The 14,372-nt window shown below is 32.2% G+C and overlaps 1 protein-coding gene across 2 annotated transcripts in view; it reads left to right on the top strand.

Annotated features, from left to right (window-relative positions):
* The first annotated feature begins 1,070 nt into the window (after nucleotides 1-1,070).
* LOC132706802 (scavenger receptor class B member 1) overlaps nucleotides 1,071-14,372 on the top strand; it is a 96,892-nt gene continuing 83,590 nt past the window's right edge. Inside the window, exons 1-2 of one of the 2 annotated variants that reach the window (XM_060678349.1) lie at nucleotides 1,071-1,252; nucleotides 10,345-10,532. In XM_060678349.1, coding sequence (XP_060534332.1) covers nucleotides 10,493-10,532 — 40 coding nt within the window. In that variant the 5' untranslated portion in view covers nucleotides 1,071-1,252; nucleotides 10,345-10,492. The remainder of the gene's footprint in view (nucleotides 1,253-10,344; nucleotides 10,533-14,372) is intronic. The other variant, XM_060678348.1, reaches the window with a different exon arrangement.

Genomic DNA, 14,372 nt, shown 5'->3' on the forward strand with positions numbered 1-14,372 from the left:
TACGGCGAAATTTGGTTAGTTCCATAAGCTCTGTGTATGTAAAATATTTTGAACGCTGAAAATGTTGAAAATTGCACTTTTCAACTGGAACGCCCTTTATATTATCACATATTTTAAGTGCAAATTAAATTCCCTTTCGAATAATGTTTCACGTCCACATAAATCGTGTTATTGTCACGGATAACGCAAACTACCAAAAACTGCAATCCAGGAATATTTGAAATGTTATTTTAAATTCAGTTGCAAAAAGGCGCAACTTTTGGTTAGTTTTGGTTAGTTTATATAAAATGTTAAATATAATAATAATAAGGTATCAGTCACTTAAAAAATCGTCACTATCGCTACGGTCGTCACCTGGTTCAATAATCAACTGCGCCACGAAATATTTTCTTCTTTTATTACTCGTTTTTCACAGTTAGACCAGCTTTACACTAATATTTTAGCTACCTCTTGTCGAATTACGTTTATGGCACAATCACTAAATTTTCGTGCAGTGTTATTTCTTCTTATATGTGTTTTCAACTCAGACCAAATAATCTGAATCAGCAATAGCAAGGCCTACTTAATGCAGAATAAACATCTGTCGAGTTGGGTTTTACCACGGTTCTGCGGAGGTCTGCGGTTAATGTATTGTAAAATACTTAAAACGTCAAAGCAATAAATGCACTATATTTTTGGTCGTGCAATACTAAAACCTTTGAGTTAATGTTCTGTTCCTTTAATACATACCGGACTCTAGTGTTATTGCTGTTTTATTGCGATGAAGATTGAGACAAACTATACGTCATGTTCTGCAGATCTCACCGGAGGCAGAAATCGATCATCTGGCGCCAGCAAGAGATACAGCACGTCAGAAACGTGGAGTTTGAACTCGCCATTGAATGTTTAAGAATCGCTTTGAATAAATTCAAAACTTCTTAAATATCCATAAAATGTTTACTGTGCGTTGCGGATTTCTACGTCACGCGTCATGGTTTAGCGCCAATCTTGTATGCATATTCGACTGTGTCGCACATGACTTAAGTATACATTTACCTTTTTAATTTCGTATTGTCAGCCGAATAGTACGGCACCAGACGAATCCGATCTCTTTAGTGTTCGGCTGACCAGTACGTGTGACAGACTTTCTGCGAACGTACGTATAGGTGGTCAGACTTTATTGTTCGCCTCTCGACTGGTTTGATTTATTTTTGGCACCTCTTTGTCTTTCTTCGATTTTATGCGGGAGTGACTTCGCTTTTGGCGACCGGATGTAAGTACCATTATCTTCAATTTGAATTCAGGGGTATGGGGTAAAATAATACGCGGAAATATTTAATTCCTCTGACTTTTAATAACAACCTACTCGAAAGGTTTTAGCTATCCGCTTTATATACAATCATATTTGAAAACGCTATCAAAGCAACCATTTGAGCCGCGACATTTAAAACCGAAGAATCAGTAAATTAATTTTTCTTAATGTCATCCCTAAAAAATTAATCGCAAACTTAATATAAAATTTCGAAATAGGGTACCTGGGAAACAATAACAAATTTGGTTGGTTGGATTAGGAAAACCCCAAACCTGACTTAGTTCTAAATTCCAAGTATTTGGGTGACGAGATTGACTTTGTTAGCATATCAGCCTGTGAAAATGCCTTGTTGGATTCTGAGCAATACTGATACAACCATGGTTATCTTCAAAAAATATATTGGTTTGACAATAATAATATTAACATTTGCTGCTTTAAGTCAAATTGCTTATTTAACGGCTTATTCAACGTCAGTTTATGAGGTAGCTACAGAATTTTAACGTTTTGTAGTAGTACAATTCTCAAATAATTTAAATAAATATCCTGTTGTACTTTTTCTGTCACTTCAAGTATTATCACGCCAATCAGAATCAGCGTAACCTACGAGAAACTCCCTGTATATAATTTAAGTCTTTTGATACATTTCCACAGTTCTTTATTATTTTTATTCATTAACTAACTTAAAATGTTGACAGCCACACTCACACAAATCGGGGAAAATAATTTAATTTCTCTTAAATCAACCGCCAAAAATGTATTAATCAAATAATTTTTAAACGAATTTTAACGGCTAAAAGTTCGTCAACATATAAAATCACATAAATATTTTTCTGTTAGAGCCCTTTCAAACTGTTCGAACCAGCATCTGACTGTTTTTTTTAAACCACCGCTACAAGACTAGCCTATATTGAACAAGATTTCCAGATTAACTTTGCCTAATGTTTATTACTCGAAAACCTGCCGAGCAGACTCTTACCGGCGACCATTGGAGGACCGTTCTAGGAATTTATTTACCTACACTAACAAGCGGGATATAGGTATGTTTTCAAACTTTATCGCCGATCAATTCTTGAAACGCGTACATAAAAAAATTAGTACAAATTAACAATTTATTACGTTTTATTTCATTACATTTCTACATCGTATCATTATTAATATACAAAATATTAAATATAATAATAATAAAGTATCAGTCACTTAAAAAATCGCCACTATCGCTACTGTCGTCACCTGGTTCAATGATCAACTTCGCCACTAATCGCACTCGATAAATATTTTCCTCGTTCATTACTTATTTTTCACAGTTAGACCCGCTTTGTACTGATATTTTAGCAACCTTTTGCCGAATTGCGTTTATTCTACTAGCACTAAATTTTGGTGCAGTGTTACTTCTTCTTATAAGCTCTTTCAACTCAGACAAAATCATCTCAATCGGGTTAAATATACAATGATACGGGGGTGATCTCAAGATATCATGTCCGTTTTGTTGTGCTAACGAATCGATTTTGTAGTCTTTATTAAAATGTTTTATTTTTACTAATTCCAGAAGTTGTATTTTCGTATGGCTATCTTCAAAATATAAATCATTTTCGTACAGAAATTCTTTAATTTCTTCTTGATTTGAAGAAGTATTTGGATTTTTTCTAATTTGGGCTGAATAATACTAGGCATTATCCAACACAATAACGGTATTTGACGATATTTTGAATAGTTTTTAGCAGACAAAAGTAATTCACTAAATCAATCATTTTTGAACCCAGCATGAAGAATTATTCCATGTGAAGGCGGCACGTTTAGTACACACTTGTTAGTGTTATCACCTCCCTTTTTTTTCTACTGTGCCACTATCGGACTACTTAATGCAGAACAAAGTCTGCGGTTAAGGTACTCTAAAATACGTCAAAGCAATAAATGCACTATATTATTGGTCGGACAATACCAATACATTTTATTACTTTCCCACATTAAGAAACGAAATAAAACAGCCTTTTTTTTTGAAAGATAAAGTAAATTTTTACATCAAAATCTTTCCTAAGTGGATTTGTTTTGATCTACCATCTAGCTTGTTAACAAAAATCGAAACTTAAAAACCGTAACATTTCAAATTTAGATCAAAAATGGACCTTGTGAGATGCAAATTTATAGCAAAAAAAGCGAAATCCCTCACTCTATAAATATCGTAAAAATACGCGAAAAACTTTCACTCGTATCGATAAGGAAATCACAATAATTTTTTGTGTAACCATGTTATTGTGTCATATTGTTCCGTACTTTAAACACGAAATCCGTTTCGTACCATTACGGAACGACTCATGCGTTTGACGTGAAATTTTAAGTAATTAGGGGGCATCTTTTTTTTTCGTTCTTTCGTCGCAAACGATGAATTTTTGACGCATATCGAAAATGCATTTTTAACGATTCGTATTACGTTTCTATCGCTTAGAATCTATTTTAAATGCATCGAATGTCTACCGCAGAGGTCGTTACTTATAAGAACGATAATATACGTGGTCACGCTCCTTAAAAAACCGATTAGCATACGATTATTGTTCATTTGTCAAGTTTAGTTACTCGATTTGTATGTACGATGGTTTTCAGCGGTATATCCGTTGTGTGTGGAAAACTGTAATTAGGAGATTCTTCCAAATTTACAAGCAAAATATGAGAAAAAGAATTTATATTTAAGTAATTTCCGCTATACCCTTCGAAGTCTTCCCAGTCCTTTCTTTGGTCCACCTCTTCTTTTTCTTTTTTAATTCTTTTCATTAGTCATTCATTATTTCTCTTCCTTGTCCAGTAATCCGTACTCAAGAAGACGCTGAGTATGTGTAAATATAATCAAATGAAAACAACGTAATGAAGCAGAATCGAATTTAATCCTCTCGGTTCGACAACTACGTCTTAACTAACTTCTTGTAAACCCAAAAACATCGCATAATAAGACCCTAAAATATATCTCCTCACCGCAACTTGCCCTCTCTGTCTTTTTTGCCTGAGAGGCCGATACATTTGACAATCGGCAAAAGAACAAAGCGGCGCCTTTTTGTTAAAGGGTCTTGTCGGATATGACGTAATACTATAAATCTTCTAACACTCGGCCATCCTGACTATTGGTCTGTCTCAGACCTGATGGTAAAATTTAAACGTAACTTCAATCTTACAAAACTACATTAATTTTACCATTCTAGCTCGGTTTATAGTCTTAATCATTATGTAATAAAAAAAAAACATAATCAGTAGTAGGTACTAGAGTATCTTAAACATGAGCGACATTCTCTTATAAAGAATACAATAAGCAACGCTTGCTTATAGGCAACGTTTTCCAAAATTCAAAATATAAGCGATTCTCCCTTACAGGCAACGTTTGCCAAAACACAAAACAAAAGCAACGTTCGCTTATAGGCAACGTTTGCCAAAATACATATTAGAAGATACTTTCGCTTATAGGCTATAGGAAACGTTTGCCAAAACACAAGCGACGTTCGCTTATAGGACAAATTTGTCAAAACACAAAACACAAGCGACGTTCGCTTATGGGCAACGTTTGCCAAAACACAAAATATAAGCGACTCTCGCTTATAGCCAACGTTTGCCAAAACACAAAACAAAACCGACTTTCGCTTATGGGCAACGTTTGCCCAGATACAAAACACAAGCCACGTTCGCTTATAGGCAACGTTTGTCAAAATACATAATAGAAGAGAATTTCGCTTATAGGCTATAGGCAACGTTTGCCAAAACACGAAACACAAGCGACGTTCACTTATAGACAACGTTTGCCAAAACACAAGCGACGTTCGTTTATAGGCAACGTTTGCCAAAATACAAAACACAAGCTACGTTCGCTTATAGAAAACATTTGCCAAAACACAAAACACAAGCGACGTTCGCTTATAGGAAACGTTTGCCAAAACACAAAACACAAGAGACGTTCGCTTATAGAAAACATTTGCCAAAACACAAAACACAAGCGACGTTCGCTTATAGGCAACGTTTGCCATTAATCCTCTTCATTTTGTATACTAACCCACTTTTTAACATGATACCATGGTCTGCGGCTACAACAGTTCTTCTACGTTTGAACCCCTCTCGTAAGTCTTCAACTTCGTATATGGCCTCATTCGTTCTGCATTGATTTCTCTCCAAAGATATTTTTGCAGTTAACTGAAATGTGACCCGGAATACCACAATTGTAACACGTTGGGCGGGATTCTCTCGTAATCGTCCCGAAATTATTCGAAGAATAATATCATCGTCCCACTGATAGCGTTCTGCCAAACTATCTACTTTACTCAAGCAATTATCCACCATCACGTCATCCCGACTTGGCTCAAATTTCAGCACTAAAAGTTCGTCTTCCGCGCGAAAGACGGTTTTTAAATCGTTTAATTCTTTTCTCAAACGTTTTATTGTCCGTTTTCTCCTTGACCTTTTATCGGAAGTGCTATAACTCGAATTCGAACTGTCACTATCACTTCCCGAAGACGAGGATGAACGTTCTTTCCGTTTATTACTCTTTTCACTTGTAACTGTTTTCGATTTAAATTTTCCCATAACGTACAATATTTTTACCTTGTCCCAAAAGAGAACAAATATAAGAATATAAGAATAATATCACACCGCTGCTTTGTAAGGATAATCAAATCAAAACAACGTAATGATGCATAATCGAATTTATTCCTCTCGGTTCGACAACTACGTCTTAATTAACTTATCGTAAACCCAAAAACATCGCATAATAAGACCCTAATTATATCTCCTCACCGCAACTTGCCCTCTCTGTCTTTTTTGCCTGAGAGGCCGATACATTTGACAATCGACAAAAGAACAAGGCGGCGCCTTTTTGTTAAAGGGTCTTGTCGGATATGACGTTATATACTATAAATATTCTAACATATGGAATTCCAGCAGCCGTCCTTGTTTATCTCAGCGAATGCGATACAAATACAAAAATTGTAACCCTTGATGCGGCCTATAACACTGTTTAAACCAATTAGTCATATATTCTACAAATTTTGATTTACGGCAAATAATGTACTCTGGGAAAGAACAATTTTCAGGGTCTTTTATATTTTTGTCTATAATCGAAAAACCTTGAAAATAATAGAAAAAATGCTTAAAATAAAAGTTATAGTACCGGATAAATCGCGTCTTTTGGTTCTAGAATTTTGTCGATCGAGTTAATTTTAAGGAAATAAATTTTTTCTGGACGCCAAAATAACCAAAAGAAAAATTTCAAAAATAAAAAAAAATACTTCGCGAAATTTGATCGCACTCAATTTCTACTGTTTAAATGCGGACACGGATCTTTACTTCGCTGATAAATTTGAAGTTCATATCTGCAAATTTAAGACACTTAACACATTTCTTATATAGCACGGAATATAGGGAACACCCTGTACAATAGGTGAAAACCTTAAATAAAAATGTTTTAGTTTTTCTGAGTTTGCTGCGCACCCTGTATATTTTTGAAAATTTGTCAAGAATAAAATTTTATGGAGCCGTTTGTCTTAGTCTTAAGACTCTTTCACGTTCTTTGAGCCGAGTTGATATTTTTCGTCTGGTCTCTCCAATCATTCTTTGCCGCTTATGCATGGAATGCTGTAAACTCCTGACATCTCAAATGGAATTTTGTCTTTGACAAGTGGTAAATCCGGTTTTGACGTCATATTTCTTTAGAACTTTTGTTATGTGGTCAGTGGCAAGTGTAGGATTCATAATTTATAGGTATTTCATCATCGTTATATATTTTCCTTTTAGCTATAAAAAAACGTTGTTATTATCTTATTAGGATATTATATGTTTTTTTTTTGTAAATAATAACTCAGGTCCATTCTAAGCTATGTGCATTTTTGTAAGTATGTTTTAAATGTTTTTTTTTATTAGTAAGTTCTACCATCTTTTGTCCAATGATATTGATTAGTGCCTGCAGATCTTTTTTTGTCATATCATCGATGCCTGGGGCACAAATATATTTTAATCGTAATCGTTTCCTTTATTTTTAGCATCGTTGTTCCAAAAATATGCTAGCCACAACTGCTTCTTCTTCAAAATTGGTATTTCTCCAATTTTTGAAAAGTGTATATTAAATTCTTTAGCTATTTCTTTATCGTCTTTAGTCGGTGGTCCAGTTGCATTAATTATTTGATGTATTTTTTTGGTGTTGCTTTCCTTGGTGTTCATTATTTCGTTTAAAATCTTCCAGATCTTCTTAGAGTTCTCTTTTGCTTCATTAAACTTCTTTCCAGCGTGTCGGTTCTTACGTAATTAAATTCGTTTTTTGCCTTGGAACATTGTGGAACATTATACACGCTCATCTAGCCACGGAAATTAAACTTAATACATGCATTTCTGCACCGCATACCATAGATAAATCAAATTTGCGGCGCATAAAAAATTGAACGTCGCTGCTTTCGTCATCTTGTGACACTTGTGCGGTTCGGGTGCACCGCACACTTGATCGCTTTTGCGTGCAATAAATTTTATTTTTTAACTTTTACCCGATACCGTTAATGCGATGTTAAACGAGTTGAGTTTCTGGTTACGTTCGTCTCCAAAAACAAGTTTCGGTGAAAAATTAGTCGAAAATGTCATTTGAAACGCGCAGAAACCAACCGCAACGTGTTTTTCGGGGAAAAAGCATTTGTTATTTGTGAACCATTTTATATAAAAACCCACGTTATAAAAACAAAATAAAAAAATATTTTTGCTCTTGCAAACATAAAAATAAACATTTTCTAAATTTAATAAATTATTCCGAAGAAACAATAATTTTCTCATTTTTTTAAAGGAATTTTCCAGACTAAAAAACAAAGGTTATATAAAAAAATTGTTTTTTTTTTCTTTCTTTTCCAATTGTAAACATTATGAATTATCCCGCAGGGAAAAGTAATTTCTATTTTCTTAAGAAAATTTCTAGAGAAAAAGGAAGGTTTATAAAAAAAATTATATAAAAAAATATTTTTCCTTTAGACAAGCCTTTACAAACGAATAAAAACAAACATTTTTCTGTGGAAACGCATAATTTTCATTTTCAGGACTTTGGAATAACAGAAATCAATTTATATTAAAACCGAAACTAATCAGAACTATTTTTTTTTAGTTCTAAACATACCGAATTAACCATCAGCAGGAAATTGTTTTTAAACCTCGACAAAACTTATCAATTCTTTAACCAAAAAATAAAGAAAGTTTAGTTTTTGATAAAATAATACGGTTTGATATAAAACCACTGAACCCCCAGTCTATCTAGTTATCCGGCTATTTAAAATACATGCTATATTAAATTTAGTTGTCAATCCTAATTCGGCGATGCGTCATCTTTGTCACTTTTCCAGGGCATCTTTTTTCTGCTTCTTATATTTCATTTATACCATATTTTCTTTTTAAAAAACTTTTAGGAACTGTACACCCTTGTTTGATCTTGCTTTTACTTGATGAAAATCCATTTATCAAAAGTAAATAAGAACTAAAAGTTCAGATTTTCACAAAATTATATATTTTAACATGACAATTGTTTCGACAACACCGTGTCTTTATCAAATGTATTTTTTGGATAGATCTCTCAAAAACGCACCTTGTTTCTTATTACATCAGCCTGAAATATCAAAGAAGTGCTGTTGGGAATTTCTTTAATAATAAAGTATCAACGAATTCTTATTCAGGACTACATAAAACCAAACTCAACTAATTTCCATGAAGTTCGAATACAGGGTGCTCGAAATACCGTGATCGGCTCGCTTGGATTGGATATGAACTTAACCGACGTTAAAACCCTGTATTCTTTAAATTAAATGGGATTTTTAATTCTTATTTAATAATGAAAATAACAGAACTTCGGCATACTGTTCCATTTGTAAAACCAAGTTTGCCACTTAGAAGTCAGTCAAATTCACTCGCAAACTTATATTTTAATTTTGTTTGCATTAACCTTTCGAATACTAAGATTTATTAATTTTATTATATTATTATTTTTAGATGATAGTAAAAAATAAATGTCTCTAAAAAAGTCTTTTTTTATCATTATTTGTGAAATAAATAGTTTCTATTTACAAGATTTACAATATATATATTTTTTAATATTAAGAACTTGGGATATTCAAAAAACTGTGTCAGTTAGTCATTGCTTTGGTCGACACTATACGAAAAAACAGTTTCATTTCTCTTTAGTTTATTAAGATCTATCCAGCAAAAAAGAATGATTAAAATTCAGCCACAAACGAACATTTTACAGGAGTAGTGCTTAAGCGAACTTCATGGAAATTAGTATAGTTAGTTTATATGTAATCCTCAATAAGAATTCGTTGACATTTAATTCTTAAAGAAGTCCCTAATAGCCGTTCTCGATATTTGACATCTTAAATTAGTCCTAGCAGGCCATGACTTTAGGCTATAAATTTGCTAACATATAAGCCTACATCATATTTTTTTAAACGTAACGCCCTGTATGTTGTATATGTATTTAATAGAATATTTTATTCCGATTACAATGATGTAACACACTTAGCCCACTCGTTTTTGACAAATTCGCAAAAATAGGAAATTTTTATATTATTTCCAAGAGTGCAAAAGTTGAAGCAATAAGCAAAACAAGGTTTTAGGGCATTTTTCAGAGATCTATCCGACAAAAAAAGGTTATCAAAACCGATTCATAAACAAAGATTTCACAAGGGTGGGACACACTGTATATGGAAAAATTTGAATGTAAATTACATGTGGAATTCTGTAGTGAGAAACTACGGGATGATTTCTGTGGTTTTTCGTTAAGGAATCATTTTCTTCAGCCAAAACCATCGCGATGTTTTAATTCTGGAGAAAAATCATCAGTATTCCTTAAATATCTCGTTAATATTCCAAAATTAACGGGAAGTTTTGCTTTTCAATACATTTGCCGATCTAAACTGCTTTATCTATAAAATTAATTAGTTAGAAATAGCCACCAATAGAATTTTCTAAAATAAGAATGCTCATTTGTATCATTACCTTATTTTTCTCACCATGTTAAAAATGGTCGATTTGTTAATAACATAACTGTATTCTTTTTTTCTTTTCAGATATGCGACACGATGAAAAGTGAATGGCGCCCGTAGTCGGCTTTGGAAAGTGCCACGGAATTAATATTCGCGCGCGATATTTCGGTGTATTGTTGGTGGCCTACCGCTAGACGATTCGATTTGTTTCGCATCTTTTCTGTGTCCGAATATGATTTTCCCGCAATTCGCATCGAAGAAAAAGTTTTGCTGTGAGTACGTCGTGGATCAACTAAGCGGAAACTAATAAAGAGGACAGTTGTAAAACCAATAAGAAAGTCTCATAATAATATTATGAAAAGTAAAATTCCGAAGTATCTAGGTATTTGTCCGTGAAAGACGTATTTTAATGTGAAATTTAAGAGATATTCCTTGCTTGCCTAATCCGAGAATTAACTAATTAATTAAAACAAGCAAAAAAAAACTGAGGTGGCTTTTACTTGATGAAAATCCATTTAACAAGATATTCACATGACAATTGTTTCGACAACACCGTGTCTTTATTAAATGTAATACTTACAAACTACCTGCTACTATATATACCGAAAAATGACAATAAAATCGTAATAAATGTTGTGAGAATTTAAGTTCAATAATGGAGAGGTATTTAAATCTAATTGATCGTTAAGCAATACATTTGAACGATTCATTTTGTTAATCTCCATGGCTTCCAATAGATTTAATTTTCTACTTGTTTTTAAATGCTCTTTTATGTTCGTTAATGCGTTTCTTGAAAGATCTACCTGTTTGTCCAATATAAAGTTTAGGACAAGATCCGCATTTCAACCTGCAGACTCCTGATTTTTGAGATTTTGGACATTTGTTTTTATTGTTTTTTAAAAATTTTCCTATTGTGTTGTTAGTTCTGAAAGCTATTTTTAAACCACATTTTAACAAATGTTTTGAAACTTTTTCACTGGGTTCTCTTATATATGTAATTGTTCTAAATTGTTCGTGTTCTGTATTATGTTTCGGAGAAATAGAGTATATTGTTATCTGGATTTGTTTTATTATTTATAATTGTATCGACAATGGACGGATTGTAGCCGTTGTTCAATGCAATTTTTTTTAATGATATTAAGTGTTTTGTTGTAATTGTGTGGTGAGAATGGCGTATTAAGAAGTCTGTGCATAAAAGAATGAAATGCAGCCATTTTGTGCGTATAAGGGTGATTTGAGCTATTATGCATGACTGTGTCCGTGTGTGAAGGTTTATGGTAAATAGAAAAATCTAATGTGTTTTACGTTTTCGTAATAATTAAGTTTAAAAAGTTAATAGAGTTATTAATTAAAAAAAGAATTCAATTGTCTGTCCGTTCTAACAAAGCAAGCAAAGACATCTCGTTAGAAGAGATTTTGATATCTTTAATTTTTTATTAACAAAATGATAACTTATTGCTTAACGATCAATTAGATTTAAATACCTCTCCATTATTAAATTCTCACAACATTAATTAAGGTTTTATTGTCATTTTTCGATATATATAGTAGCAGGTATGTGTTGTCGAAACAATTGTAGTGTGAAAATATATAATTTCGTGAAAATTTTTAGTTCTTATTTATTTTGTCAAAAAAACAAATAAATTCTTCCCTACTTGATATATTTAACCATTTTAAGTAGAAATTCACATAGAGTTTAACTTGGGTTAGAAAGTAATGGAAGTTTTTTGGAAAACTTTGGCAACCTGTGTACGAAATCTGAGTTGATTATCAAAGATTATACCCAAGTTTTTACATTCTTCATATATACAATATTTCCAAATGAAAATCATGCTCACACTAATTTGATTTAAACGTCGTCGAGAGCTTCAATTTCCGGATTCACAGTTTTCATCAATATTTGTATATGTACTAAGAGCTTATTTTATCGTAAAATTTTAACTTGAAAAGTTTTCTATGTTAAACATCACATTAAAATAGAAAATGTAGAATAACAAGGAATTGGCTGTTAGAAAGGGACGCAGTTTACAGTTTGTTTCCTCCTAATGTGCTAACCATTATTCAAAGAGATAGAGAAAAGTTTTATATTTTACATTAAATATAATTTTTACTTGTAATTATGAAATCTGCAAAATATCATATAAGAGCGCTTAAGATATTTCATTTTTTCCTAATTTCCGTATTAGTTTCAGTTGAAATTAGAACAGCAGGTAAAAACTGTGATGAATATCACACAAGTCAATATAATCTAATATAATATATTTCTTCCAATTCTGGAATATTTATGCATTCATTTCAGTGTTCCCAATTTTGCCAAGCTTGTTAGTGCACCTATGACATTTTTTAGGTTCCGTATTAGTTTCGGTTGAAATTAAAACTGCAGGTAAAAACTGTGATGAATACCACACAAGTTAATATAATCTAAGATAATATATTTCTTCCAATTCTGGGATATTTATGCATTCATTTCATTGTTCCCAATTTTGCAAAGCTTGTTAGTCCACCTATGATATTTTTTAGGTTGCATAGTAGTTTGGGTCGAAATAAAGTCAAAAACTTATTAGTAACAATCTCAGATATGCTAGCTTTTATAAGATTTTTTTAGAAACAAAAAATGTTTACTGAGACTTCTACTATATTTATAAACAGAGTGATAATATCTTGCTAACACTGTGACATTTTGAAATTCACTAACTACCTAAATTCATCTATACCGGGTGTCAATGAAATTACTAGCGGGCAACAAAATTCAATAAATTTGAAGTTCTGAGATGTTATATACAGTATGAAGTCAACATATTCTAATGACAAAATTGAAAGAATGTTTTTCCAGAAAAATAATAAAAAATACTTTCACTTTTACCGGAAATTGGAATTTGCACTAGTTTTCAGCAAAAACTTCTCCTAATTTAAATAAATAAATGTAAATAAATATAAAATAGATCTGCGATAAATTACATGCTCAAAATGTTTCCCAAAACAATAAGTTTGTTTTTAAGTTTGTGTTTATAAAATTATTTTCATTTTTGATTAGAATTTTTATTTTACTTTGTGTTGCATTTAATATTTTTGAAATAAAGCGATGTTAATTAGGAAACAATGCGGTTTTCCTACTTTTATCTAACTATCTAAGATCCCGTTCAATCAATCGGGAATCTACAACTGTCGTTTTTATTAGTTTCCTATATCATTATCCCTATGCCTTGATATCGTGTCGGGCTCATCGATAGCGATGTTCGAGGATTGACGTGTTGATACGAGCACTGACGTCGCCGACGTTTTTAAGCGGCGGCCTTTGCAATTTCGTAATTTCACTGCGAATAAGAAAAACCGGAACATAACACGCGAGGCATTTAATGTCATTAAGTGCAATTTAATTTTTTGTTTCCGTTATTACCCTATTAAATGGTTTTTCAAATACGCTTTTATAATTAAATTCTATTGGCGTTTTTGAATTTTTTTTCTAGTAGAAGTTATTTTACAACATTTATTGCAATAAATTAGTGCTATTGTTGCACTGCGAAGGTCTAAAGAGAGCACATATGGGGTGTTTCCTAGAGCGGCACTACAGTTTGAATGACAGTCAGTGGTACGCCACTGATTTTCTTTTAAAAAAAGTTATTTGCATTCATTCATGAGTAGATTTGATATTTTAATTTTTTTGGTCATGAATCAAAACTAATTTCTGTGTATGTTGTGTAAACTGTATCTCAAAAGTTAAGTCGTTTAGGACATATGTTCAGATAAAGTTTTCTTTTTAAAACGGACCCCTTAATTATTGGCATTTAATTAGAAAACACCCTGTTGTTCCATTTAATTTTTTCAAGAAAATTAATATTTTTCATTTTGACTCACCTTGTATAAACAATTCGAATTAACTACAACACAAGTGTAGGACAAATGATTGCACTACTTAAACACAGGTCATTTTTGATGAAAAAATGGCCACAAATACGAAAATACTCAGTAGAGACCATAAAACTCTACATTTGGTGATTGGGGATAAAAGGGAGTATCTATTAATGTTATAACATACAGGGTGGCCCATTAACAAATAAATAGAAATAAATAAGAACTAAAAGTTCAGATCTTCACCAAATTCACATGACAAT

The sequence above is a fragment of the Cylas formicarius genome, unplaced genomic scaffold, assembly GCF_029955315.1.
Source record: "Cylas formicarius isolate icCylForm1 unplaced genomic scaffold, icCylForm1.1 PGA_scaffold_8__14_contigs__length_24414737, whole genome shotgun sequence".
Classification (NCBI taxonomy): Eukaryota; Metazoa; Arthropoda; class Insecta; order Coleoptera; family Brentidae; genus Cylas; species Cylas formicarius.